The sequence below is a fragment of the Salmo salar genome, chromosome 01, assembly GCF_965601325.2.
Source record: "Salmo salar chromosome 01, fSalSal1, whole genome shotgun sequence".
NCBI classification, from domain to species: Eukaryota; Metazoa; Chordata; class Actinopteri; order Salmoniformes; family Salmonidae; genus Salmo; species Salmo salar.
In genome coordinates, this window is record NC_138291.1 from 140,600,624 (window position 1) to 140,626,173 (window position 25,550).

The 25,550-nt window shown below is 45.7% G+C and overlaps 1 protein-coding gene across 4 annotated transcripts in view; it reads right to left on the bottom strand.

Moving 5' to 3' along the window:
• Positions 1 to 7,264: 7,264 nt before the first annotated feature.
• Positions 7,265 to 25,550, bottom strand: part of LOC106562412 (membrane-associated phosphatidylinositol transfer protein 2) — a 65,374-nt gene continuing 47,088 nt past the window's right edge. The window contains exons 7-28 of one of the 4 annotated variants that reach the window (XM_045688827.2): positions 23,205 to 23,552; positions 22,993 to 23,088; positions 22,781 to 22,891; positions 22,340 to 22,401; positions 21,456 to 21,546; positions 21,182 to 21,335; positions 20,922 to 21,111; positions 20,690 to 20,809; positions 20,341 to 20,552; positions 19,898 to 20,076; positions 18,772 to 18,942; positions 18,198 to 18,344; positions 17,405 to 17,572; positions 17,006 to 17,257; positions 16,274 to 16,422; positions 15,945 to 16,061; positions 15,734 to 15,850; positions 15,383 to 15,531; positions 15,089 to 15,238; positions 14,701 to 14,884; positions 13,319 to 13,447; positions 7,265 to 13,090 (exon numbers count right to left, since the gene is read on the bottom strand). In XM_045688827.2, the coding sequence (XP_045544783.1) occupies positions 12,731 to 13,090; positions 13,319 to 13,447; positions 14,701 to 14,884; positions 15,089 to 15,238; positions 15,383 to 15,531; positions 15,734 to 15,850; positions 15,945 to 16,061; positions 16,274 to 16,422; positions 17,006 to 17,257; positions 17,405 to 17,572; positions 18,198 to 18,344; positions 18,772 to 18,942; positions 19,898 to 20,076; positions 20,341 to 20,552; positions 20,690 to 20,809; positions 20,922 to 21,111; positions 21,182 to 21,335; positions 21,456 to 21,546; positions 22,340 to 22,401; positions 22,781 to 22,891; positions 22,993 to 23,088; positions 23,205 to 23,552 (3,656 nt within the window). In that variant the 3' untranslated portion in view covers positions 7,265 to 12,730. The remainder of the gene's footprint in view (positions 13,091 to 13,318; positions 13,448 to 14,700; positions 14,885 to 15,088; positions 15,239 to 15,382; positions 15,532 to 15,733; positions 15,851 to 15,944; positions 16,062 to 16,273; positions 16,423 to 17,005; positions 17,258 to 17,404; positions 17,573 to 18,197; positions 18,345 to 18,771; positions 18,943 to 19,897; positions 20,077 to 20,340; positions 20,553 to 20,689; positions 20,810 to 20,921; positions 21,112 to 21,181; positions 21,336 to 21,455; positions 21,547 to 22,339; positions 22,402 to 22,780; positions 22,892 to 22,992; positions 23,089 to 23,204; positions 23,553 to 25,550) is intronic. The other 3 variants (XM_045688829.2, XM_045688836.2, XM_045688835.2) reach the window with 3 other exon arrangements.

The window sequence follows — 25,550 nt, forward strand, 5'->3', positions numbered from 1 at the left end:
AAATAACTTCACAGATCTTCATTGTAAAGGGTTTAAACACCAAAAGAAAGATGCCCAGGGTCCCTGCTCATCTGCATGAACGTGCCTTAGGCATGCTGCAAGAAGGCATGAGGACTGCAAATGTGGCCAGGGCAATAAATTGCAATGTCCGTACTGTGAGACGCCTAAGACAGCGCTACAGGGAGACAGGACGGACAGCTGATCGTCCTCGCAGTGGCAGACCACGTGTAACAACACCTGCACAGGATCGGTACATCCGAACATCACATCTGCGGGACAGGTACAGGATGGCAACAACAACTGCCCGAGTTACACCAGGAACGCACAATCCCTCCATCAGTGCTCAGACTGTCCGCAATAGGCTGAGAGAGGCTGGACTGAGGGCTTGTAGGCCTGTGTAAGGCAGGTCCTCACCAGACATCACCGGCAACAACGTTGCCTATGGGCACCACCGTCGCTGGAGCAGACAGGACTGGCAAAAAGTGCTCTTCACTGACGAGTCGCGGTTTTGTCTCACCAGGGGTGATGGTCAGATTCGCGTTTATCGTCGAAGGAATGAGCGTTACACCGAGGCCTGTACTCTGGAACGGGATCGATTTGGAGGTGGAGGGTCCGTCATGGTCTGGGGTGGTGTGTCACAGCATCATCGGACTGAGCTTGTTGTCATTGCAGGCAATCTCAACGCTGTGCGTTACAGGAAAGACATCCTCTCCCTCATGTGGTACCCTTCCTGCAGGCTCATCCTGACATGACCCTCCAGCATGACAATGCCACCAGCCATACTGCTCGTTCTGTGCGTGATTTCCTGCAAGACAGGAATGTCAGTGTTCTGCCATGGCCAGCGAAGAGCCCGGGTCTCAATCCCATTGAGCATGTCTGGGACCTGTTGGATCGGAGGGTGAGGGCTAGGGCCATTCCCCCCAGAAATGTCCGGGAACTTGCAGGTGCCTTGGTGGAAGAGTGGGGTAACATCTACAGCAAGAACTGGCAAATCTGGTGCAGTCCATGAGGAGGAGATGCACTGCAGTACTTAATGCAGCTGGTGGCCACACCAGATACTGACTGTTACTTTTGATTTTGACCCCCCCTTTATTCAGGGACACATTATTCCATTGATTTTAGTCACATGTCTGAGGAACTTGTTCAGTTTATGTCTCAGTTGTTGAATCTTATGTTCATACAAATATTTACACGTTAAGTTTGCTGAAAATAAACGCAGTTGTCAGTGAGAGAACGTTTCTTTTTTTCCCCGCGTTTGTCTCATGACAGTGTATGCCAAGTTGTTAGCTGTTACGACATATTATGACATGGTTATAACCATGGGTGGGTTGCACCAACATGGTTTAAATTAATCTAGGATTAGAGCTAATCTAGGTTTTGTAAATCTAGGTTTATAATTAACCAGAGATGTGTTGCACCACTTAATTTTAAATCTGGATCAGTAAATCTATGATTAACGGTTTAAAACTATTAGTGACTTTACCAATATATGAGGTATTTCGTGAGTTGAAACAAAGTAGCTAGCCTACTTGGCAAATGAGGCCACAAAGTTGCTGTTCCTTGATAAAATAATAACAATGAAAGTTCATTTTAGAACTACTGCAACTCCATCGTGAAAGGTTCTCATGGGTTGGCTGATTTGAAATCAAATCCGTTATTTGCCAGTACTATACTAAACAGAAAACTAATTTGTTAGCTAATGTTAGCTACTGTAGCTAGCTAGTTTATAAACTAAGATAGCTCACATACAATATTATGTATTATTGGCATTACTTAGTTATTTAGACATGTATTATTTGTCCGCTAGCCACCTGATCATGGCACGTCAAAGAAGTCCAAATTTCTCCGCTTATGAAAAAAAAACAATTGTCGGAGCTGAGGAGGAATTTAGTAACGTACTGGAGGATAAAAAAGACAAACAACACCACTGTCAAAAAGAAGGAAGACACCTGGGCCATTTTATGCGACAAATGTAATGGATCGACACAGATTAAAGAGATGAGGGACCCAAATCGAATAAAAGTGTGCTGGAAAAAAGTTAAAAGACAAAGCCAAAAAGGATGCTGCAGATGAGAGGCGGGGCTATTTCAGACCGGAGCCGGAGGGGGGCCTCCGTCCAAGGGAATTGATCCTACAGTATGACCCAGAAGATATGCGAGATGATTCCCCAGCAGTTTGCCCCTATCCATAACCCCTATGATGACGAAGGACAACTTGACTCGACGATATTTCGTAAGCATATTTATTTATTTCACCTTTATTTAACCAGGTAGGCAAGTTCAGAACAAGTTCTCATTTACAATTGCGACCTGGCCAAGAAAAAGCAAAGCAGTTCGACACATACAACACAGAGTTACACATGGAGTAAAACAAACATACAGTCAATAATACGGTAGAAAAATAAGTCTATATACAATGCGAGCAAATGAGGTGCAATAAGGGAGGTAAAGGCAAAAAAGGCCATGGTGGCAAAGTAAATACAATATAGCAAGTAAAACACTGGAATGGTAGATTTGTAGTGGAAGAAAGTGCAAAGTAGAAATATAAATAATGGGGTGCAAAGGAGCAAAATAAATAAATACAGTAGGGGAAGAGGTAGTTGTTTGGGCTAAATTATAGATGGGCTATGTACAGGTGAAGTGATCTGTGAGCTGCTCTGACAGCTGGTGCTTAAAGCTAGTGAGGGAGATAAGTGTTTCCAGTTTTGCTGGAGGCTCCGGACTGGGGAGTGTCGCCGGAGGCTCCGGACTGGGGAGTGTCGCCGGAGGCTCCGGACTGGGGAGTGTCGCCGGAGGCTCCGGACTGGGGAGCGTCGCCGGAGGCTCTGGACTGGGGATGCGCACTGGAGGTCTGATGCGTGGGACTGGCATAGGTGGCGCCAGACTAGTAACACACACCTCAGGGCGAGTGCAGGGAGCAGGAACAGGACGTACTGGGCTGTGGAGGCACACTGGAGGCCTGATGCGTGGGACTGGCATAGGAGGCGCCAGACTAGTAACACGCACCTCAGGGCGAGTGCGGGGAGCAGGAACAGGAGGAACAGGACGTACACAGGGTCTTGGAGATGCACTGGAGGTCTGGAGCGCACGGCCCGCACAACCCGTCCTGGCTGGATGGTCACTGTAGCCCGGTACGGGCGGAGCGCTGGCACAGGGAGAACTGGGCTGTGCTGGGGAATGAGGGCTGCCGTGCGTAGAGCAGGCGCAGGATAAAATGGGCCGAGGAGACGCACTGGCGGCCAGATGCGCTGAGCAGGCAACTCTAGCCCGGCAACGCTGCGGAGCCCTTACGGACCGCTCCGGACTGTGTGTGCGGATGGGCGAGAATGCGCATCACCCCGTAATGCATCGCTCGCCCCTCTGCACGCCTGCTCAGTCGTGCCCTCTCCGCCAGTACCTCCTTCCGGAATCTTGCGTCAAGCTCCGTGCGTGACTCCATGATTGGCTCCACGGCTCTCTCCTGTACGCCCGGGAAGTTAGGTCAGGGCTCCCCCTGACTTAGCCAAACTACCCGTATGCCCCCCCCCAACATTTTTTGGGGGGCTGCCTCTCAGCCTCCTCCTGACGTTCCAGCCGTTCCTCCCACGCTGCCTCCATCTCCTCCGGCGGGCGGCGATACTCTCCAGGTTGCCTCCAGGGTCCTTTCCCGTCCAGGATTTCCTCCCAGGTCCAGGACTCCAGATACCTCTGCTGCCTTTTACCACGCTGCTTGGTCCCTCTGTGGTGGGTGGTTCTGTCACAACTGTCGGAAGGATTGGATCAAGGCGCAGAGTGTAAAGTGCTCATCTTCTTTATTTAACGTGAACACTTAACCAAAAATAAACAATACGACAAAACAGTTCCGTAAGGTGCACAGACTATACGGAAAACAACCGCCCACAAACCCAAAGTTAAAAACAGGCTGCCTAAGTATGGCTTCCAATCAGAGACAACGAAAGACACCTGCCTCTGATTGGAAACCATACTCGGCCACACATAGAATGGGAACATAGAAAATGAAAACTAGAACAAATCCCCATGAAACAAACCAACCCCAAAACACACAAAAACAACACCCCCCTGCCACGCCCTGACCATGCTACAATGACAAATGACCCCTTTTACTGGTCAGGACGTGACAATAATCCCATTCAATTTCACCCAATTTCATCATATAATCTACTATTGCTATGTAATTTAAAATGTATTGAAAACACAAAGTACAAGTGCAGATATGTTATTGTCCAATTGTATTTATTCCACAGTACAGACAATAATACATTGAGCTCTCACCCAGGAAGGGTAAAATGACCTATGAACCAGAAAGAGAGAGAGAGATTGAATAGTGAGGGAACTACAGTGCCTTCAGAAAGTATTCACACCCTTTGACTTTTTCCACATTTTGTTGTGTTACAACCTGAATTTAAAATTGATTAAATTGAGATGTTTTGGCACTGGCCTGCACACAATACCCCATGATGTGAAAGTGGAATGATGTTATTCAAATCTTTTACAAATTCATAAAAAATTGAAAGCTGAAATGTCTTGAGTCAATAAGTATTCAAAACCTTTGCTATGGCAAACCTAAATAAGTTCAGGAGTAAACATTTGCTTAACAAGTCACCCTGTGTGCAATAATAGTCTTTAACATGATTGTTGAATGACTACCTCATCTCTGTACCTCACACATTCAATTATCTGTAAAGTCAAGCAGTGAATTTCAAACACAGGTTCAACCACAAAGACCAGGGAGGTTTTCCAATGTCTCTCAAAGAAAGGCACCTATTGGAAGATGGGAGAAAAATAAACCGACATTGAGCATGGTAAAGTTATTAACAATACTTTGGATGGTGTATCAATACACCCAGTCACTACAAAGATACAGGTGTCCTTCCTAACTCAGTTGCCGGAGAGAAAGGAAACCGCTCAGGGGGCCAATGGTGACTTTGAAAAAGTTAGAGTTTAACGGCTATGATAAGAGACAACTGAGGATGAATCAACAACATTGTAGCTACTCTACAATACTTACCTAATTGACAGAGTGAAAAGAAAGAAGCCTGTACAGAATAATCCAAAACATGCATCCTGTTTGCAACAAAGCACTAAAGTAATAAAGCAAAAAATGTAGCAAAGCAATTCACTTTTTGTCCTGAATACAAAGTGTTATGTTTAGGGAAAATCCAATACAACACATATGGAGTACCACTCTCCATATTTTCAAGCATAGTGGGGACTGCATCATGTTATGGTTATGCTTGTAATCATTAAGGACTGGGAAGTTTTTCAGGATAAAAAAATGTATGGAATGGAGCTAAGCACCGGCAAAATCCTAGAGGAAAACCTGGTTCAGTCTGCTTTCCAACAGACACGGGGAAATGAATTCACCTTTCAGTAAGACAATAACCTAAAACACAAGGCCAAATCTACACTCGAGTTGCTTACCAAGAAGACAGTGAATGTTCCTGAGCGGCTGAGTTACAGTTGGACTTAAATCTTATGGCAAGACCTGAAAATGGTGGTCGAGCAACGATCAACAACCAATTTGACAGTGCTTAAAGAATAAAGGAAAATGTTGCACAATCCAGGTGTGTAAATCTCTTAGAGACTTAACCAGCATGACTGTAATCACTGCCAAAGGTGATTCAAACATGTATTGACTCGGGGTTGAATACTTATCTAATTGAGATATATTACTGTTTTTCTTTTTTACAAGTTTGAATTTCTCTCTCACTTTGACATTAGAGTATTTTGTGTAGATCGTTGACCGAAAAATGACATTTAAATCAATTTTAATACCACTTTGTAACACAATAACATTTTGAAAAAGTCAAAAGGAACTGTTCATACATATCTAAACATTGTACCCACTCTTTGTTTTGAAAACTAAACTTGGTATCAAAACCACCCAAAGAAGCAATTCTGATGTTGGTGGTGTTTTGAATAAGGGTGCCACATCAATTACATAAGTATACTTCCTACAGACTTCTTTAATAATGCCTATTTGAAATCCAGACCTGCTACAAACTACAAAGGGAAATGGGTGAGATTGTAAGAGGTACAGAACACTATTTAATTTATGTACATGCCTTCAAATTCAAATATTCATTCTATGATTATGCACTTATGTCAAATAAACTGCATATACTCAAAATGTACTTAAATTATTGCCACCTCGAACAATATATGTTACCATATATATATATATATATATATATATATATATATATATATATATATATATATATATATATATATATATATACACATACATACACACACACAGTGCATTTGGAAAGTATTCAGACCCCTTGACTTCTTTCACATTTTGTTACGTTACAGCCAAAAATTGATTAAATAAAAAAAAATCCTCAATCTACACAGAATACCCCATAATCAGAAAGCGAAAACAGGTTTTTAGAATTTTTAGCAAATTTATGAAAAATAACAAACAGAAATACCTTTGCTATGAGACTTGAAATTGAGCTCAGGTGCATCCTGTTTCCATTGATCACCCTTGAGATATTTCTACAACTTGGAGTCCAACTGTGGTAAATTCAATTGATTGGACATTATTTTGAAAGGCACACACCTGTTTATATAAGGTCCCACAATTGAAAGTGCATGTCAGAGCAAAAACTATGGCATGAGGTCAAACGAATTGTCCGAGACAGGATTGGGTCGAGGGGAAGGGTACCAAACAGTTTCTGCAGCATTGAAAGTCCCCAAGAACACAGTGGCCTCCATCATTCTTAAATGGAAGAATTTTGGAAGCACCAAGACTCTTCCTAGAGCTGGCTGCCCAAGCAAACTGAGCAATCGGGGGAGAAGGGCCTTGGTCAGGGAGGTGACCAAGAACCCGATGCTGTGGGGATGTTTTTCAGCGGCAGGGACTGGGAAACTAGTCAGGATCGAGGGAAAGATGAACGGAGCAAAGTACAGAGAGATCTTTGATTAAAACCTACTCCAGAGCGCTCAGGACCTCAGACAACGACCCTAACCACACAGCCAAGTCAACGCAGGAGTGGCTTCGGGACAAGTCTCTGATGTCCTTCAGTGGCCCAGCCAGAGCCCAGACTTGAACCCGATCAAACATCTCTGGAGAGACCTGAAAATAGCTGTGCAGTGACGCTCCCCATCCAACCTGACAGAGCTTAAGAGGATCTCCAGCGAAGAATGGGAGAAACTCCGCAAATACAGGTGTGCAAAGCTTCATACCCAATGAAGACTCGAGCTGTTATCGCTCTGAAAGGTGTTTCAACAAAGTACTGAGTAAAGGGTCTGAATACTTTTGTACATTTTATATTTCAGTTTATTTTTAATACATTTGCAACAATTTCTATTGTGTGTAGATTGATTTTAGATCCTTTTTAGAACAAGGCTGTAACGTAACAAAATGTGGAAAAAGTACTTCCCAAATGCGCTGTATATGTATATTTACAGTGCTATGATAATCATAACTGCATTGTACTAATACAAAACATTCCCAATATGTTCATGGAAATAATCAAGTAAAGCTTGTGTACATTTTATATTACTAATGCTTGAGTAAATGACATACATTTTATGTATATTGTATGTAGCTAAATATATTGGTCCCACTTTACAGTATATTAACAAAATGTTCAGAAATCTATGTATTTACATGGCAGCTACATAAGCAGGTACAGTGTTAATTACACCGTGGGTACACATTGTCAGCCTGAAATGTAGTCTGTTTGTGCATTACACTCGTTGCCACATCCATGCCATTTCAAACATAAAAAATGGTTGTCATGACAAGGAATGGAACGTTAGCATAGAACCGACTGAACACATTGTTATATAGTTCTCGTTATACCTGTTTATACTCCTAGTCGGTATTAGATAGAACGTCGCCGCCCGCCTAGGGGAAAACAATCCAACCATCACTTTGGTAACGCCATTGGCTCACAGCAAAAACTTGACCTTTTTCAAACACAATTATGTCTTTGTCTGCTTGTTTTAGTCAATTACAAAACTACATTTAAGAAAAGTACAGCATGCCTAAAGATTACTTTTCAACATTGAATGCTCCCATGTATTTTCACTACTTAGAAAAGTGTAATATTGTAGGGCTTCCCTCATGCCCCTTTTCATAACAGCGCTAACAGCCACACGAGTAGTGTGCTAGCTAGTTAGATACCGACTGGAACATTAAGCTAGCCAAGACCAACAACACAAACAAACGGACTATACAGCTATAAGTAGTGAGTGGAGTTACAAACGGACTATACTAAATGTTTTCCGTTTGTTTATGTTGTTGGTCTTGGCTAGCTTAATGTTCCGGTCGGTAGCTAGCTAGCACTCAGTCATCGCCTCCTAGCACCGTCATGAAAAGGCGCATGAGGGAAGCCTTACAATTTTACGTATTTCTAAGTAGAGAAGGCTCGGGAGCAGGCGATGTTGAAAAGCAATCTATAGGCATGTTGTACTTTTCTCAAATGTAGTTTTGTAATTGACTTAAACAAGCAGACAACAAGAATGTAATACTATTTAATACCGACTGGGACTTATCAATGGCGTTGTTGAATACTTGTTTCTGATTGGCTTGAAGGGCATTCTAGAGCGTGCATTATTTCCCTATAACACAGGGCATATCTGCACGGTAGAATTCAATGGCTATAGTTCATTCTTACATGCTCTATGTTTGAGCTGCTTTTGAAAGCAAAAGTCGAATTGAAAACATTATTGGCATTGTTTAATTACATTTTCATAATAGCAAGCTAGGACTGATGGATTGGTCTAGGGTTTGGTTAGCTAAACTAGCAAGTCTGTTTGTTTACCAAGGCAACTGTTGTAGCTATCTAGTAAACAAATGAACACATTCTTAGTGCCAAATGTGTTGCAATTATAGCCATGGTATAAAAAGGATAATCAACTCGGTGCTCTATGCGTTCTCTGGAAACATCTTTAATATTTTCCATAGAAAGCATAGCCCATTGTTGATTATTTATCCTTTACATATCTACAAGGCATTGAACTATAATAACTCTTCAGTCACACACACGTGGCCCCATAAAGTAGAAAACATGTTCTGTGTAAAACTGGCATCTAATAGTACAGTACATGCAAGACTGCTACTAAAGTGGCAATAATTCTAATATTCTCAAATACATTTCAATTTCAAGACATACTATAAGGGTTAGTGGTTAACATAATTGATATATAACTACTGTATACAATATTGATGGCTAACCCAGTCTGAATTATTTTGAACACCACATATTACAGGTAAAATAGATGGAATTCACTTGACATATTCACAATCAAACATTTCTTCATTCTGAAGGGGGGAAAATCTGCCTTCACAGAAGATAGGAAGCAATACAGTATTTTGTCAAGGCTTTGTAAAATGCTCCGGTTTGAAAAATAGTTTTGTTTTCACTATAAAATAATTGAACCTTTAACAGTTAACCTTTGTAAAGGGACAGCAGAAGTGTGAAGGGGTGGGATAGTGGATGTTGTTAATGTTGTCTATACTCGTGCATGTTAGATAGATTGTCTCTGTCTGTGCCTTGTGGTTATGCTACTCTGCGACTGAAACAATAATATTGGCAAAGAAAATACACACCTTCCACTGACTGTTGGTCCTCATCATAAACAAAACGCTACATATTCAAATATTGTTCACCTGAAAGATCCATAATAGAAATTAAACTCATGTTACGGAAATAAATACTTCTCAACCATTATATTCCTACATATACAGTATAATTTTTACAGTATCTACACTGACAGACAGACAGACATATCCATGGATCATGTACAGTCTGGGCTTTCCAAGCCTGTAGCAGGAGGATGATCAGCTCATCATCACCAGACCACAGGCCAGAGGGGAAACAGTATGGCAGTATCCAAAACCTCCCCTAGTGCCTTCCAGCCAGTCACCTACAGCTCTAGTCTACATCCTTGATTAAAGTCGTAGTTCACCGAAAGATCAAAGTTTGTACGACTTGGTCAAACCTCAAAAGTGACCTTATGTAGTTGGATCTACACAACCTATGGTGTGGGACAGAGACTTGAAGTTACAACCTTTTTTTTTAATAGGTCTGATCAATGTCTGACAAAAAAAAAAAAGTAGATTTTGAAGTGAACTATTGCTTTAACTAACAATCATCACTTATGCTACTGCGCTTGAGTGGTGTCATAACAGGTTGCAATAAATACAAGTTGGCAATAGTAGCATGTCCCTAGAATCAAAACAATATGCTAGAGCTTCCAAGCTCTCAAGTTATAAGTAAAAGTACAACCATAACCACATCCTATACAGCTAGCCATTATGTCCCCTTAGATGTGGACAATATATTGGATTCAAAAAGATCTACAAATCAGATGTAATCTGATTGACATTGTTAAAATACAGTATAGAACACATGCCTTTTCAGCTAAAGCCACGCCATCATGCTGCCAATGCAAGCCCCGACTCTTCTCACAATACAAAGAAACGGTGGGATACAGCCTGGTACATTAGCTTCCCACAACCAACAACTGTTTCGTTTTTTGGCACGTTATTTTACATTATTCCGTAATCCTGACATTGAATAAATGTACACGAGTGTGCGTACTACTGCAGCACATATACCCTGCAATAATGAATCGTTTTTATGTCATGCACTACAAAAAGGTAACAATATGTAGCGACATTAGACGGTAACACGATTCTCCAACATAAACTAGTGCAAAAAACAACAACGAGGTTGAACAGGTTGAGATACTACAGCCACTAGAGAGAGAGATTGTTGGCTTTGGGTGATTAGTAATGGGGATATAATTGAAGACAATGATAATACCTAACCATACAGTAGGTGCCAGGTATTAGATAACAGGTAGTATGAGATTTAGGTGTTCATCTAAAATTCTCTGTACAGGTTGCCATAGCTTTAGTGAAAGCATTAGTAACCCTTTATTTTATAGTCCGATACCAGCTGGTATTTGCTAAGTAATAACATTGTATATTCTCTGGTACTTCAGATAATGAATCACAATTGGAAACAACTTGGTATCAGAGGGTGGTTATTATTAGGTAAAAACCAGGTTTAAAAAAAAAAACAGGATAGGGGAACTCTGAAATAAAATGGAATCAAAGCATGTCTTCCTGCCTCTGATGAGGTCTGGCCATCCTGTCTGCTCTCAGAACGTTACAACCCTTCTTCCTGTGACCTCATCGCCTGTTCTCGTCTGTTTGTTAGAAATCCTGAAAATCCTTTGAATAGTGAGGGTTCGCTGAAAAGCTTAAATCACTGTGAAAAGCCTAGATCACTTTCAGTATCCAGGCTGAAATGTAGCAATGTCCAATGAATAGCATTCATCACATCCCTCAAGGAGGAAAGAGCTCTGAGCATCATAGGGAAGTCCACTGGAGTGTCACTGAATGGTGTGTAATGACAAAGGTTGATAGCTAAGAGGCGCAGCAGGATGAACTGAATGAATACCAACAGCATCATGCTTTTGGAAAACAGCGAAAGACACTGCTCCCCTACTGGTGGCTTAGAGGTATTGCAAGCAGATGGTCTGGTAAAGGGATTGCTGCTGTGTTCTGTTTGTTCAGCGTTTAAAAAGTGTCACTAATGTCTACTGCTATGACAAGCCTTGTCTAGCTCAGTCCTGGGATCCTTCAGTCTGACTTTATAAATGTGTCATTGGGGTTTAAGGCCTGGGATGGCCCACAGGCCATACTGAAAGACGTGGTACAGTACAGTAGCTACTCTGTTACGGAGTGAAAAGGACTGGAGCCGAGCTAAGGTCAACGGTAGAAATCACTGTGTAGTACCACACTGATAAAAGTAGAGAAATGGCCCAGGAATAGACTAGAGGAAATTGTACATCTCATCCATAACCTTTCCCCTCCCTTTTGTCTTGCATCTCTCTCTGTATCCACCCTCTTTCCTTCCACCCCTCTTCCTCTTGCTTCTCCTCTTCCCTCTCTCTTTCTATAGGGTAGTGGTGCTTCTCTTGGCAGTGTGAGGGGACTCGTTTCTTATTGCCAGACACAGCGGTGTTAGAGGGAAGGAAGGAAAGAGGTGTATCTCAGCGGATAGAGGGATAAAAACAGATGAAGTTGTTGACTTGTTGCCATGGCTACAGACTGACCCCCCTGACCTCCAGATCACCATTTGAGTCTTATTTTTGTGGCTCCAATGTCCTGGCCTGAGCTGGGGTGTTTGTATGTGTGTGAATTCCCATTGTCCTCTAGGTAGAGAGAGTACATTCAACCATTACTCCGACAAGGGTAGGCACTCCAGGCCCTCAGGGGGTGACGATTAAGGCTTACGATCGTTTGTTTTTAGTTTGAATTTGTTTTATTTTCCAGTTATTTTCTTTTAGTGGCCAAGGTAGGTTATATAAAAGTCTTGACTGTGAGACTCTAATGCTACAGTAGAAATGTCATTTGATTCTTTACAGCAAAGTCAGAGCACCTCCCATCTTTCTGGCTTTACTTTTCACTCATCCAATCTTTTCTTCTCTCTATTCCTTTCATATCTATTTCCCAAGAGACCCTGCTTCTTCCTCTTGTTCACCCTCTTTGCCCTTTTCCCTCCCTCTCCTTTCACCTCCTCCCTCTCACTTTCCGCCCCTCAGTAAACCTTATCCTTCTTTCATCCCATCCTTTCCTTTCTCTAACTCTCTCTTAAACATACTTCTTCCTTCTTTCTCTCAGGGCCAGTCCAAAGATCATAGTGCTCCAGGTAGAGCCAGGCAGGGCCCCTCCCCCCTGTAGCCCAGTCTGGTGAGTCCTATTTTGGGCTGAGTAATCCTCCTGACCCCTCCTTGGTGCTTCCGGTGCGGCCCCAACACCCAGCTGCTATACTCATACTCCTCTGGGTCCCCGCACCTGCTCTCTCCCTCTCCACCTCGCATTGGCTCAGCGTGCGTTCCGTGCGCCCTGGTTGGCCAGGGGAGCTAGAGCCCGCCCCCCCGGTTGAGTTGATGGAGCGCAGGATGTGGTTGCGCTTGCGGAGGTAGTCCCCCCCGGCAGCGCCCAGTCCGAAGCTTCCCTTACGGAGAACAATACGGGCGCTGGCGGTCTTGGCAGGACGAGACCTCTGACTGTACTCCAGCTGGGACAGATGGGACGCATAGCCGTCTGGGATGAACTGACAAAGAGGAGGGAGAGATCGAGAGAGGGAGAAAGAGGAAAAAGAGAGGGAGTAGGAATGGAGACGACATCAGCTCATCCCCTCATCTACTAAACTATCCATCTATAGGAACACATTTGCGCATTCTATCTATTTACGAGTTCAAGTTGGAAGTTAAGCATTTCAACACTTTAATTGATAACTTTTTGTTGGCGACAGTGCACTTTCTACCAGCTAGTTTGGTACCTGACACTGGCTGGACATCTTCTTGGTGGGCCTTCCCACTATGTAGATGTGTGACGGGGGCAGGCCTAAGGAGGAGTACACTGTGATATCCTTAGTAGAGCCGTACGCTGCAAATATCTTCATATGGGCCTGCACACACACACAGAGGAATGGACTGTTAGAAACATTATTGTTGTTACACACACACATATATATATATATATATACACATATACACACACACACACACACAAAAGTATGCGGACACCCCTCAGTGACTCAACGTGGCACCGTCATAGGATGGCACCTTTCCAACATGTCAGTTTGTCAAATTTCTGCCCTGCTGCACCGGTCAACTGTCAGTGCTGTTATTGTGAAGTGGAAACGTCTAGGAGCAACAATGGCTCGGCCGCGAAGTGGTAGGTCACAACTTGTACAAATCGTCTGCGTAGCGCGTACAAATAGTCTGTCCTCGGTTGCAACACTCATTACCGAGATCTGAACTGCCTCTGGAAGCAACGTCAGCACAAGAAGTGTTCGCCGGGAGCTTCATGAAATGGGGTTCCATGGCTAAGCAGCCGCACACAAGCCTAAGATCACCATGCACAATGCCAAGCTTTGGGTGGAGTGGTGTAAAGCTCGCCACCATTAGACTCTGGAGCAGTGGAAATGCATTCTCTGGAGTGATGAATCACACTTCAACATCTGGAAGTCCGACAGACGAATCTGGGTTTGGCGGATGCCAGGAGAACGCTACCTGCCCCAATGCATAGTGCCAACTGTAAAGTTTGGTGGAGGAGGAATAATGGTCTGGGGCTGTTTTTCATGGTTCAGGCTCCTTAGTTCCAGTGAAGGGAAATCTTAACGCTACAGCATACAATGACATTCTAGACGATTCTGTGCTTCCAACTTTGTGGCAACAGTTTGGGAATGCCCCCATGCACGAAGCGAGGTCCATCCAGAAATGGTTTGTCGAGATCGGTGTGGAAGAACTTGACTGGCCTGCACAGAGCCCTGACTTCAACCCCATCGAAACACCCTTGGGATGAATTTGGAACGCCGACTGCAAGCCAGGCCTAAGTGCCCAACATCAGTGCCCGACCTCACTAATGCTCTTCTGGCTGAATGGAAGCAAGTTCCGCAGAAATGTTCCAACATCTAGTGGAAAACCTTCCCAGAACAGTGGAGGCTGTTATAGCAGAAAAGAGGGGTCCAACTCCATTTTAATGCCCATGATTTTAGAATGAGATGTTCAACGAGCAATGTAGTGTATTTTGACAGTGGAAACCTAACTTAAAAACCCTAAGTCCCCTTACCCCAACCCACCCCGAACAACACACTTACCCTACCACAACCCAAGCCATACCCTAACCCCTACACCCTCATCTCTACCCCCCTCTTACCTCACAGATGAGGGCCTTGAGGAAATTGGCCTTGTGTCTGAGGGGGTCGTGGACCAGGCCATCACAGAAGGACACTATTCCATGAGGGAAGTTATGTTGAGACAGCCAGGCCACCACACGCTGCTTCTGCATGTCTGGACGACCCGTCACATACACTATCAGATAGCCCAGGTCCTGCCAGTGTCTGAAGGGAGAGAGAGAGAGAGTTAGAACAGGCTGTGGGTGAACAGGTGACACCCCAAAGAGTCTGGTGTATTATCTACCTATTAAGCTATTCATTTGCTGATTCACAACTTGTATGGCACATTAGCTAGTGTGACTCCTGGTCAGGAACATAACAGTACATCAAATACAAATCAAGATAGAATAAGACCCATCATGTTCCTACCTGACCACGTCCACAGCTCCAGCCCTGACCTTGGGGTCGCTGCCCATGATGGACACGCTGGCAGCAAACGAGCCGTCGATACTGAACACTACAAAGTCCGTTCCCCGCGGCAACACCGTCAGGTAGCTGTCCGCAAATGTATGGTCACCCCTGAGAGAGGGAGGAGAAACGGGGGGAGGGGAGGGAGAATGTGTGGCAAAGGGGAACACATAATTCAACACTTGTTCTCATACTCAAAAACACCCCGAAAACAAGCAAATCAGATATTTAGAAGGGTTTCAACCCATAACCTACCTGACGACCAGTTTGACAGGATAAACTCCAATGCCCAGCCTTTTGCTCTCTGGAATGACATAAGAGATGCGTCCGCTGCTATTGGTCAGCTCGGTGTCAAAGTACACCCACTCTCCTGAGGGGGGCTGGGTCATGATGTGGATGTCAATCTGGGGGACAACAAGAGGAGGTTACAGATAACAGTATCAGAACACGTCGGTATATTACATAAGTTAATTACTGACTTGCCCATGTGTTCCATTGACAAACAATACATTATGCTCAAATATTGAGTTGCATGCAAGTATCTCTCAGTTGCAGAACTGAAGTCTGTTCCACAAGACAAGTTGGCGTCAATGAGTACGGCTTTACCTTCTCTCCAGTGAGGGTGACCATGTCCAGAGGGCCATACATGAAGCGTCCCATCACCAGCTGCGTTCCGTCCTCAGAGAACACAGCATCGTTGACGCGGTGGTTGGCCGTCACGTTCTACAGACACACACAGACGTTTACCGCGGTCAGTACTTCTGCAACTTGCCGACAGAAAGCCTAAAAAGGTGGTTAGGAAGTGGTCTGTCCTCACCCTGATCTTGACGTGGGTCCTCTTGCGGATCCACTTCTCTCTGGGTTTAGAGGGCTTGAACTCGGTCACCTCTTTACCGTCCAGCTCCAGAATACTCGAGTTCTCATGCCTCATCACCTGGAGGAACAGACAGTAGTGATTACATGGGCATTCATATAGCATTCACCAGCCCGATAGGACGCTATGCCTTTATATTCGGCTACTAATATTCATATGGTCTTACCTCTCTGAGTAGGAAGGAGGCATTGTGAGTGTACTTCCAATATGATGTGTGGAAGAGGTCTATGAACATTCATAAGCATTCACATGGCATTCATAAGCAGTCATACCTGTCTGAGTAGGAAGGAGACGACGTCAGTGGACTCCCAGTACGACGCATGGAAGAGGTGAGGCAGGGCTACAGTGGGGAAGGCTGTGAGGGCATCAGGACAGTACAGGGCAAAGTCCATCCGCTTACTGCCCCACCACCGAGAAGCAACTGAAGAGAGGGAGCGAGAGAGAGAGACAGAAAGAGAGAGAGAAGTCTGACACAATCACAGTAGGGAAAAGACGACAGGGTTGTGAAAGACGTCGATGTGTATTTCTGGTCAATGACAGTTCCAGACAAAAAGGGGTTCCACAGTAGAGGGAAGTGTGCTCATCCAGAGATGTACAGTCCAGGAGAGAGGCTCTATAGTACAGACGGAAAGTCACAGGTCCACACTGGAGTAGAATGGGGTTTCAGAGGCAGATTGAACTGGAGCAGAGGGACAGTTTTGATTTGAGGAGGGAGAGGGTAATATACACAAGATCAGTGATTCCCAAATGGTGGTCCCTCTTTTCAATCCCGGCTAAAGACTGGGTCCCTGATTGAGGACATTGGCATAACTCCTGTTTGGGAAGCACTGCAGTACATATAGGGTACAAGCTGTAGAGGAGAAGAGAAGGGAGAGAAGCTGTAGTACTGCAGTGGTTCAGCTGTAGCTTGAAGGAGACCAACGACAAGGCACACAGATGGGAGTAGTCCTGGGGGGGGGGGGGGGGGGGGGCACACAGGATTCAAACCACAGTACCCAGACTACCTTGCTCTACGTCCATCAGCGTGTCTGGCGACGAGGAGTCAGAGTTCATATCGGTGATGTCAGATGGCAAGTCTGAGACATCAGAGGCGGTGACGTCATTGTCACCCTGGTCTGAGTCGGTGCGTCCGAGAGAGAGGAGGGGTCGGATCTTCTTCCTGGCCCGCGGAGAGGGGCTTCTCGAGGGGAGTTTAGGAAGCGCTAGCTGGGAAAGGAGACCCAGCTTCTTAGACGGGCTGCTTTGGCATTTAGTGGCTACGGAGGAATCAAGGGTTGAAGAACGACAAAACAGTGTGTGAAAAATGTCAGAGAATTTATGTTGTCATCTCCCTGAGCCACAGACACTGCTGTTAAATGCAAAAAAAGACAGATAAATCAAACAGTATAAAGTCCAGTACTGACTGTTGGCGATGTTAGAGGCGGTGTATGAGTCAGCCATGCCTGACACCTGGCTGGCGATGCTGGCCTCGCTGGACCTACGGAGGCCCCTGGGGTGGGGGGGTCCGGTCAGTGGGGAGGACGGGTACTGGCTGTCCACAAACACACCACAGTGGGAGTGGAGCACGTCAGCTATGGAGGGAGGGAGACACGGGAGAGAAAATGTGTGTGTGACAGAGAGAGAGAGAGAGAGAGAGAGAGAGAGAGGGAGGAGGGAGAGAAAAGTGGATTGATCAAACAATCAATCAATTTAATTGTATTTGTATAAAACTTTTTTACAAATACAAATGAAATGCAGAGAGAGAGACAGTGAGACAGACAGACAAACAGAGAGTGGACAGGCCAGCAGAGACAGAGAAAGTGAGACAGACAGAGAGCGGACAAGGCAGCAGACAGACAGACAGAGACAGAGAAAGTGAGACAGACAGACAAACAGAGAGCGGACAGGGCAGCAGACAGACAGAGAGCGGACAAGGCAGCAGACAGACAGAGACAGAGAAAGGGCAGCAGACAGACAGAGACAGAGAAAGGGCAGCAGACAGACAGACAGAGAAAGGGCAGGGCAGCAGACAGACAGACAGAGAGCGGACAGGGCAGACAGACAGAGACCGGACAGGGCAGCAGACAGACAGACAGACAGAGACAGAGAAAGGGCAGGGCAGCAGACAGACAGACAGAGAGCGGACAGGGCAGACAGACAGAGACCGGACAGGGCAGCAGACAGACAGACAGACAGAGACAGAGAAAGGGCACACACTGTCGTTGAGCTGTGAGGCCTGTTGGGGCCAGTTGAGTACAGGGACGGGGATGGAGGTCTCACTGACGCCCCCCTCCTGGTAACGCAGGGGTACTGACAGGGGTACTGACTCCAACAGGAGCTGGGAGTTACTCTGCATCGTCTCCACTGGGGGGGGGGGGGGGGGGGGGGGGAACAGGGGGGGAGAGAGATGGGAAGGGGGGGGGGAGAGGTGGGGAGGGTGAAGACGGAGAGATGTGGAGAGGGGGGAGGAACATGTGGGGGAGAGAGATAGGAAGGGAGGAGGCAGGAGAGACACAGGGGGAGACAGAGAGGCAGAAATAAACGGACGTAACTACAGAACAGACATGGACTAAGTGACATACAACAGAACAGCACGTTGTAACTGCTAAGACGGACAGACGTAACCCATAGTACATTATACCTGATAATACCTGCACACAGGTATCGCACTATGAGAGCATATGGACATGTGGACAAAGCACACAGCGAATTGAGTGCTTCCTTGTGGAGGAGAGATATCCCGGAGACATAAAGGAATAGTTTGTGGGCGTGCATGTGTATCTAGCCTCACCCAGCAGAGCCGAGTGCCCGTCCCCCAGAGGGAAGCGTTGGTAACGGGGGACACAGAAGGGGGGCAGCTGGTGAAACCTCTTCTCTAGGAGGGGCTCCAGGCGGGAGGCAGAGGGGTCCGCTGGATGAAATAGGTTATACACCTGCTGACAAGCTGGACGCAACGCTGAGACTGGAGAGAGAGAGAGAGACAGAGAGAGAGAGAGAGACAGAGAGAGAGAGAGACAGAGAGACAGAGAAAGAGGACAAGAGAGGAAAAGAGAACACGGTTATTTACATACAGGAACAGCTAATCGGAGTTCCTTCCAAAGCTCACATATTGAAACCCATTGGACCAAACTATGGAGGATACTATGAACAACTTCCATCAAAGCCTCTGGTCTCAAGGGTCCAGAAGTGACACAGACAACTGCTGACGAACACGTCTCTGGAACTCTCTAGAACTCCATGGAACCCCTGAAGACTCCATGTCACAACCCTCTGTTTCCTCTGCTGCCTCTCAGCTCTTTTTTTTAAACCTCCTATTTATCTCCTGTCTCATCATCTTAGTTCTTAGTTTACTTTGGGAACATGTGTCTTGAATGTCATCCCTTGAATGTCACAGCCAATGGACTTCTGGCGACAGAGATCTAAAACATGACTTCTAACCTCTGAACTATGATGTTAACTCACTAAGGGATATCCTGGCAGAGCCTGACCCCCACAGCTGCAGGAAAAGACACTGTCACCGCACAGATGCCAAGTAACTTAGTTTACAGCTTCTCACTAAATGTGAGACTTTCTGTACACATACAGTAAATACAATTCTGAAAAGTGGCAACTTTGCTTATAGTCTATTTCTGCTTTAGCCAACTCCTTAAAAGGCCAACTCCTTAAAAGGCCAACTCCTTAAAAGGCCAACTCCTTAAAAGGCCAACTCCTTAAAAGGCCAACTCCTTAAAAGGCCAACTCCTTAAAAGGCCAACTCCTTAAAAGACCAACTCCTTAAAAGACCAACTCCTTAAAAGGCCAACTCCATGCATGGCAAAGACTGTTGGGTGCAGTCGGAATATAGCCTATAGTCTACAGTATAGTCTAGTATAGTCTACTGGCTACTGATATCAACCTCTGATGAAGGTGTTCCTCACCATCTATAGACGGCACAACAGTCTTCCTCAGCGCCAGCACCAGCCCCAGAGGAGAACCAAAGAGGAAGAAGTCCGCCACCTCGAAGTCCAGCCTCCCTAGTGCCCCCCCTCCCTCTAGCATGGTACTGCTGCTGGAACGCCTTGAACCCGGGTCTGTTCTCAACACACTGCTGTGGAGACTGGAGAAACCGAGGGAGAGGGAGGGAGTAGAGATGGAGAGAGAGAAAGGAGGTGACAAAAGAGGGGGAAGAGTCAGCCAACAGGTGTAAACATTAAAAAAGTTACATGGGCAAAGTGAACATTTGATAAAAATGACGGTCATTATACTGTGTGTGACGGTCATATACTCTGTCTGTCTGTCTGTCTGTCTGTCTGTCTGTCTGTCTGTCTGTCTGTCTGTCTGTCTGTCTGTCTGTCTGTCTGTCTGTCTGTCTGTCTCTGACCTGGACAGGAAGGCCTGGTGCTGTTTGATGGTGTCTAGTTCGTAGGTGGAGGAGTCGCTGCGTTTGCGTGGCAGCATTGTCTTGGGGTCGTCAGGCCCTGAGCTGCGAGGGATGTCGATGTTACTGCGACTAAGATGGCGACTGCCCTCCAGAGACGGAGAGGACGGCGAGACACTGTTTATTATGATGCCTGGGGAGAGGAGGTCTGTGTCCTGGAGAGATGGAGGGCAAGGCGGGGGCAGGAGAGAGACAGGGGGGGAGGGGGGCACAGATAGTTAGTAGCAGTCCGATTTACAGCACAGATAAAGGAGGGAATTCGGGTGCAATGTAAAGGACTAGAGGAAGGTACCTGTGCGCTGACAGTGCTGCCTCGTCTGCTGCTGTTCTGGCTCTCTGAGACAGTGACGTTACTGCTGCACAGAGCATCAAACCCTAGGATACCACCTACACAGTCCCCGATCACACACACCTACAGGAAGAGAGAACGCACGCCTTTAAGTTCAACATGTAGAAAATAATCCGCAATAGCTGTCAGAAACATCCGTGACCTCGAAACTTTGACTCCTGTCCTCTGCACTGACCTGTCCGGAGAAGGATGTCCCTTCCAAGGACCTTAAGAAGTCCCCATACACCTGATTGGCTCGTTGGATGACGGTAGCCACGGCATCCTGGTACTGGGGAGCGGAGGTGGCCAATAGAGGCAGTGCAGCTAGAGGGATGTGGTCCTGACTGTTGGAGAGGCAGCCCTCATCATAACTATAAGGACTGAGACTGGTCAGGAGAGATAGAGGGTTAGAGTATGTGTGTGTGTATGTGTGCGTGCGCATGTGTGTGTACTCACTTGGACACCAGGGAAAAGGCGTCGGCACAAATCGCGGGGCAAGGGACCATGCGGATGGCGATGCGTCCTAGGGCTGCTGGGTAATGGACCCTCATCACTGTCTCAAACGCTCCGGTCAGAGTGTTAACGTCCGCCTGCTTACTATTTGGCTCACCTGGGAGTAATTATGAGTAAATAGCCATACAATATATTGTGACATTGTCTTTCCAAGAACAAACAAAGTGAGATGACTGTAAGTGTTTACTGTAACAGTTTGTGTTGGGATATTGTATACCTGCTCCAGTGTCTAGGATGTTACCCCCGTGAAGCACCAGGAGGAGAACGTGGATCTTTGAGGGCGCCAGACACTGCTGAGACGACCCATCCTACGGGAGAAAGAGGAGGAGAGTGGGCGGACGTTGACTAGTTACCAATACACAGTGACTGTGAAGGGGTGAAATCATGGAAATGAAGTAGAATAGAAAAAGAGACAATTCCAATTGGAGTTCTATCAGAACTGAAACAACATCTTTTCACAGCCTACAGTAACACAACACCCTACTAAAGGCTACAACATCACCTCTGAACCACAGTGCACTGTGGGGCTGGGGATAGGGGGTCAGACTTACAGCTGGTCGTCTGCGGGACCTGACAGTGGAGCGACGTCTCCGTTTACTAGAGACGTGACGCTGGACACATAGAGAATAACACACTGAGATGCTGCCTGTGTGTGTGTGTGTGTGTGTGTGTGTGTGTGTGTGTCAGAGAGACGTGCTGCTGCACACAAAGAGCAACAACAAACACCGATATGGTATTTACGTGTGATCTACTATCCCCGATAGACTTTACTCTGCTATGTTCTCCCTCCCCCTCTGGCTGTCATTAGGACCAGATGGGATCAAAGCATTCTCAAACTGACACACAACATCAATAAAGCCAACTGTTACAGTACCGGTTTGACTGCAAACATTGCTGTTTAATATATTGTTAAGAAATGTTGTTAAGAAATGATGAAGCTATAGTTAGTAATCCTCAGTGAGAACTCAATGTTGTTTACTAGGCTACTCTCATACATTCTTCATACCGCTATTTGTTGATTTGGATCCCCATTAGCTTTTGCAGAAGCAGCAACTACTCTTCCTGGGGTCTAGATGAGGAGGTGTTACATTGGAAGCATACCTCAAGGAGTCTCTCGTCACTACTGGTCGCGGCATACTCTTCACCCGACTGATACAGGCTCTCTGTAAACACACACACACACAAACACACACACACATACACACATACACACATACACACACAATTATTTTTCATTAAACAAATTAACTTCCTGAAGGACGATATTGGACATGAAGATCTGACATCTTAATGACGAACGGAGCTTGTGTGTGTGCACAGTGTATGTTTGATTTAGATTTGACTGGGATCCCCATTAGCCGAACGCCAGAAGCGACAGCTAATCTTCCTGGGGTCCGACACATAACAAAAAAGATATTATAGACAAAAATACTTTACAATTGACATACACTTAAAAACATGAACATAGACATTACAGACTTACACGCATACATTACTACATATACATATGCCTTAACGAGGTGTGTGTGTGTGTTGTCCTACCCTGGCCCTCGTCCATCTCTGTAGTCTCCATCTTGTCCATTAGGTCGTTGGAACTCCACTTGGTCATCTCCTTGACATGTAACAGCATCTCCTCATCCCCAGAGAAGTCCTCTGAGGAATGTTGTAATAACATGTAATAACAGTCATGGAACCCCAGTAACAGCTGATGTAGTAACGGTAATAGCAGTCTGTAATAAAATGTCATAGCCAACCGTGAGCGTCAAAGAACTCGTCGTCCGTGCTGTCCTCGGAGTCACGAGCGATACTCTGCATCCGCCACTCTGAGATGTTCTGGTGGACGGGGCTTCCTGTGTGGACAGGAAATAGGAAATAGAGTGAGGGCACTATTCTCTCATGCTCTGGGTTGATTTGAAACTTGGGGACTTGGTAATTATTGAACAGAGCGATGCATCGCTCCACTCACCTCCTCTCTTCGAGGATCTATTAGACGACTTGGACGAAGTCGACCACTGCTTGGTGAGCTCTCCACGCGTCTGTAACGCATCTCCCAGCCCTGTCCGTCCTCCCTCCACCTCTCCCCCCTCCCCCAGGGCCTTCACTCCCTCCTGGTCCTGGCCGGGGGTGGCAGGGGTCCCGTTGGTGACTTCCGCCCCCTCCTCGGTGTCACTGAGACTGTACTGGGCCATCGTCCTGGCCAGGGCTAGCTGGGTCTCTAGCTCCAGCTGTCTGATGTCCTCTATGGTCAGACCGTACCACTCATCTTGCCAGCACCACGCCTGCCGGTGGGCACGCACCATCACCTTACGCAGGCCTGGGGAGGAGGAGGAGGAGGAGGGGAGGGAAGAGCAGGAGATTAATAACATTATCACAGCGATCTCGCTCTCAATTCCAATCAATATAATTATTTTCCTTTCTCTCAATACCCATCAATCGTGCATACATTCATTAAAAATAAACTAATGCACCTGTCAGTCATAATGTACTGAACAAGCACCACACAGCAGCAATAACACAGAGCAGTCGCACACACACAACACACACATACTAGGAACACAGGTACAACACGCACGCACACACACACACACACACACACACACACACACACACACACACACACACACACACACACACACACACACACACACACACACACACCTAGCAGGTGATTCAACATTCAACTCAGCCGTAACACAAGAGGATTAAATGAGCTGTGTGTATAAATTAAGAGAGTGTATATGAACAAACAGCAGTAGGTCAGTGTGTGTTAGTGATGCGCGGGTTGACTCATAACCTGCAGTTCCTGCGGTTATATCTGTGGAGCGGGCAGGTTTAGGTTCATTAAATATTATGTGGATGAACAGCGGGTGGGTGGTGAATAAAGAGAAAAAAAATGCATACCAAAAAATCTATAATAATTACTGTGCAATTCATATTTATAGGCTACATTGAGTTTTTTAATTTCATTATTTTTTTTATTTTTTTTAAATCGGTCATTAGTGCATAGGCCTTTTCATAAAAGCATGCGGAAGGTGTGATTTATTGTTTGACTTTAACTATTGTTTGAAATGTGTTGTTTCAGAAAAACATGAGGCTCCTGTTCAATAGGCCTAAATATTCAAATGAGATAAGGAGCTGATCGTGGACTGCAGGAAACGGAGGGACGAGCACGTCCCCATTCACATTGACGGGGCTGTAGTGGAGCGGGTAGAGAGCTTCAAGTTCCTCGGTGTCCACATCACTAGGGACCCATCATGGCCCAAGCACACCAAGACAGTAGTGAAGATGGCACAAAAACACCTCAAGAGGCTGAAAAGATCTGAAAAGATTCTCAAAAAGTTATACAGCTGCACCATTGAGAGCATCTTGACTGTTTTTTCTCACAACTGCTTGGCTACAGACCGTAATGCGTACGGCCCAGTACATCACTGGGGCCGATCTCCCTGCCATCCAGGACCTCTATACCAGGCGGTGTCAGCGGAAGGCCCTAAAAATTGTCAAAGACTCCAGCCACCCAAGTCATAGACTGTTCTCTCTGCTGCCACACGGCAAGTGGTACCGGAGCGCCAAGTCTGGGACCAAAAGGCTCCTGAACAGCTTCTACCCCCAAGTCATAAGACTGCTGAACAGTTAATCAAATGGCTACCCTGAATATTTGCTAATACCCCCTTTTATTTGCACTGACTCTCTAGCACCAGCTCTATACACACACACTCACTGGACTCTACCCACAACCTCACACATAGTACACTGACACTCCAACACACACAAACACTACATACACTGACACACACAAAACACATGCATATTGACACCACACACACACACGGACACACTTTAACACTCTTCACATACGCTGCTGTTACTCTGCTTATTATCGATCATGATTGCCTAGTCCCTTTTACCCCTACCTACATGTACATTTTACCTCAATTTCCTCAACTACCTCGTACCCCTGCACAATTACTCAGTACCGGTACTCCTAATATATAGTTTTGATATTGTTACTTCGTGTTACCATTTACTTTTTAACTTGTTGAGAAAGGGCTCGTAAGTAAGCATTTCACGGACCATTCCACACCTGTTGTATTCGATGCATGTGACAAATACAATTTGATTTGATTTGAATAAATGTGGAAGAAAAACATAATTGTTCAATAAACGTTGAAGAGGGAAAAAAACGTAACTGTACAGCACATTTTCTATATTTGCGGGTTAGGGTTGGTGCTGGCCTCAGATTTTCATTTTATCACATATAGTCGGGCGGTTACGGATGGGTTATCGGGGGAGAAGGGCCTTGTTCAGGCAGGTG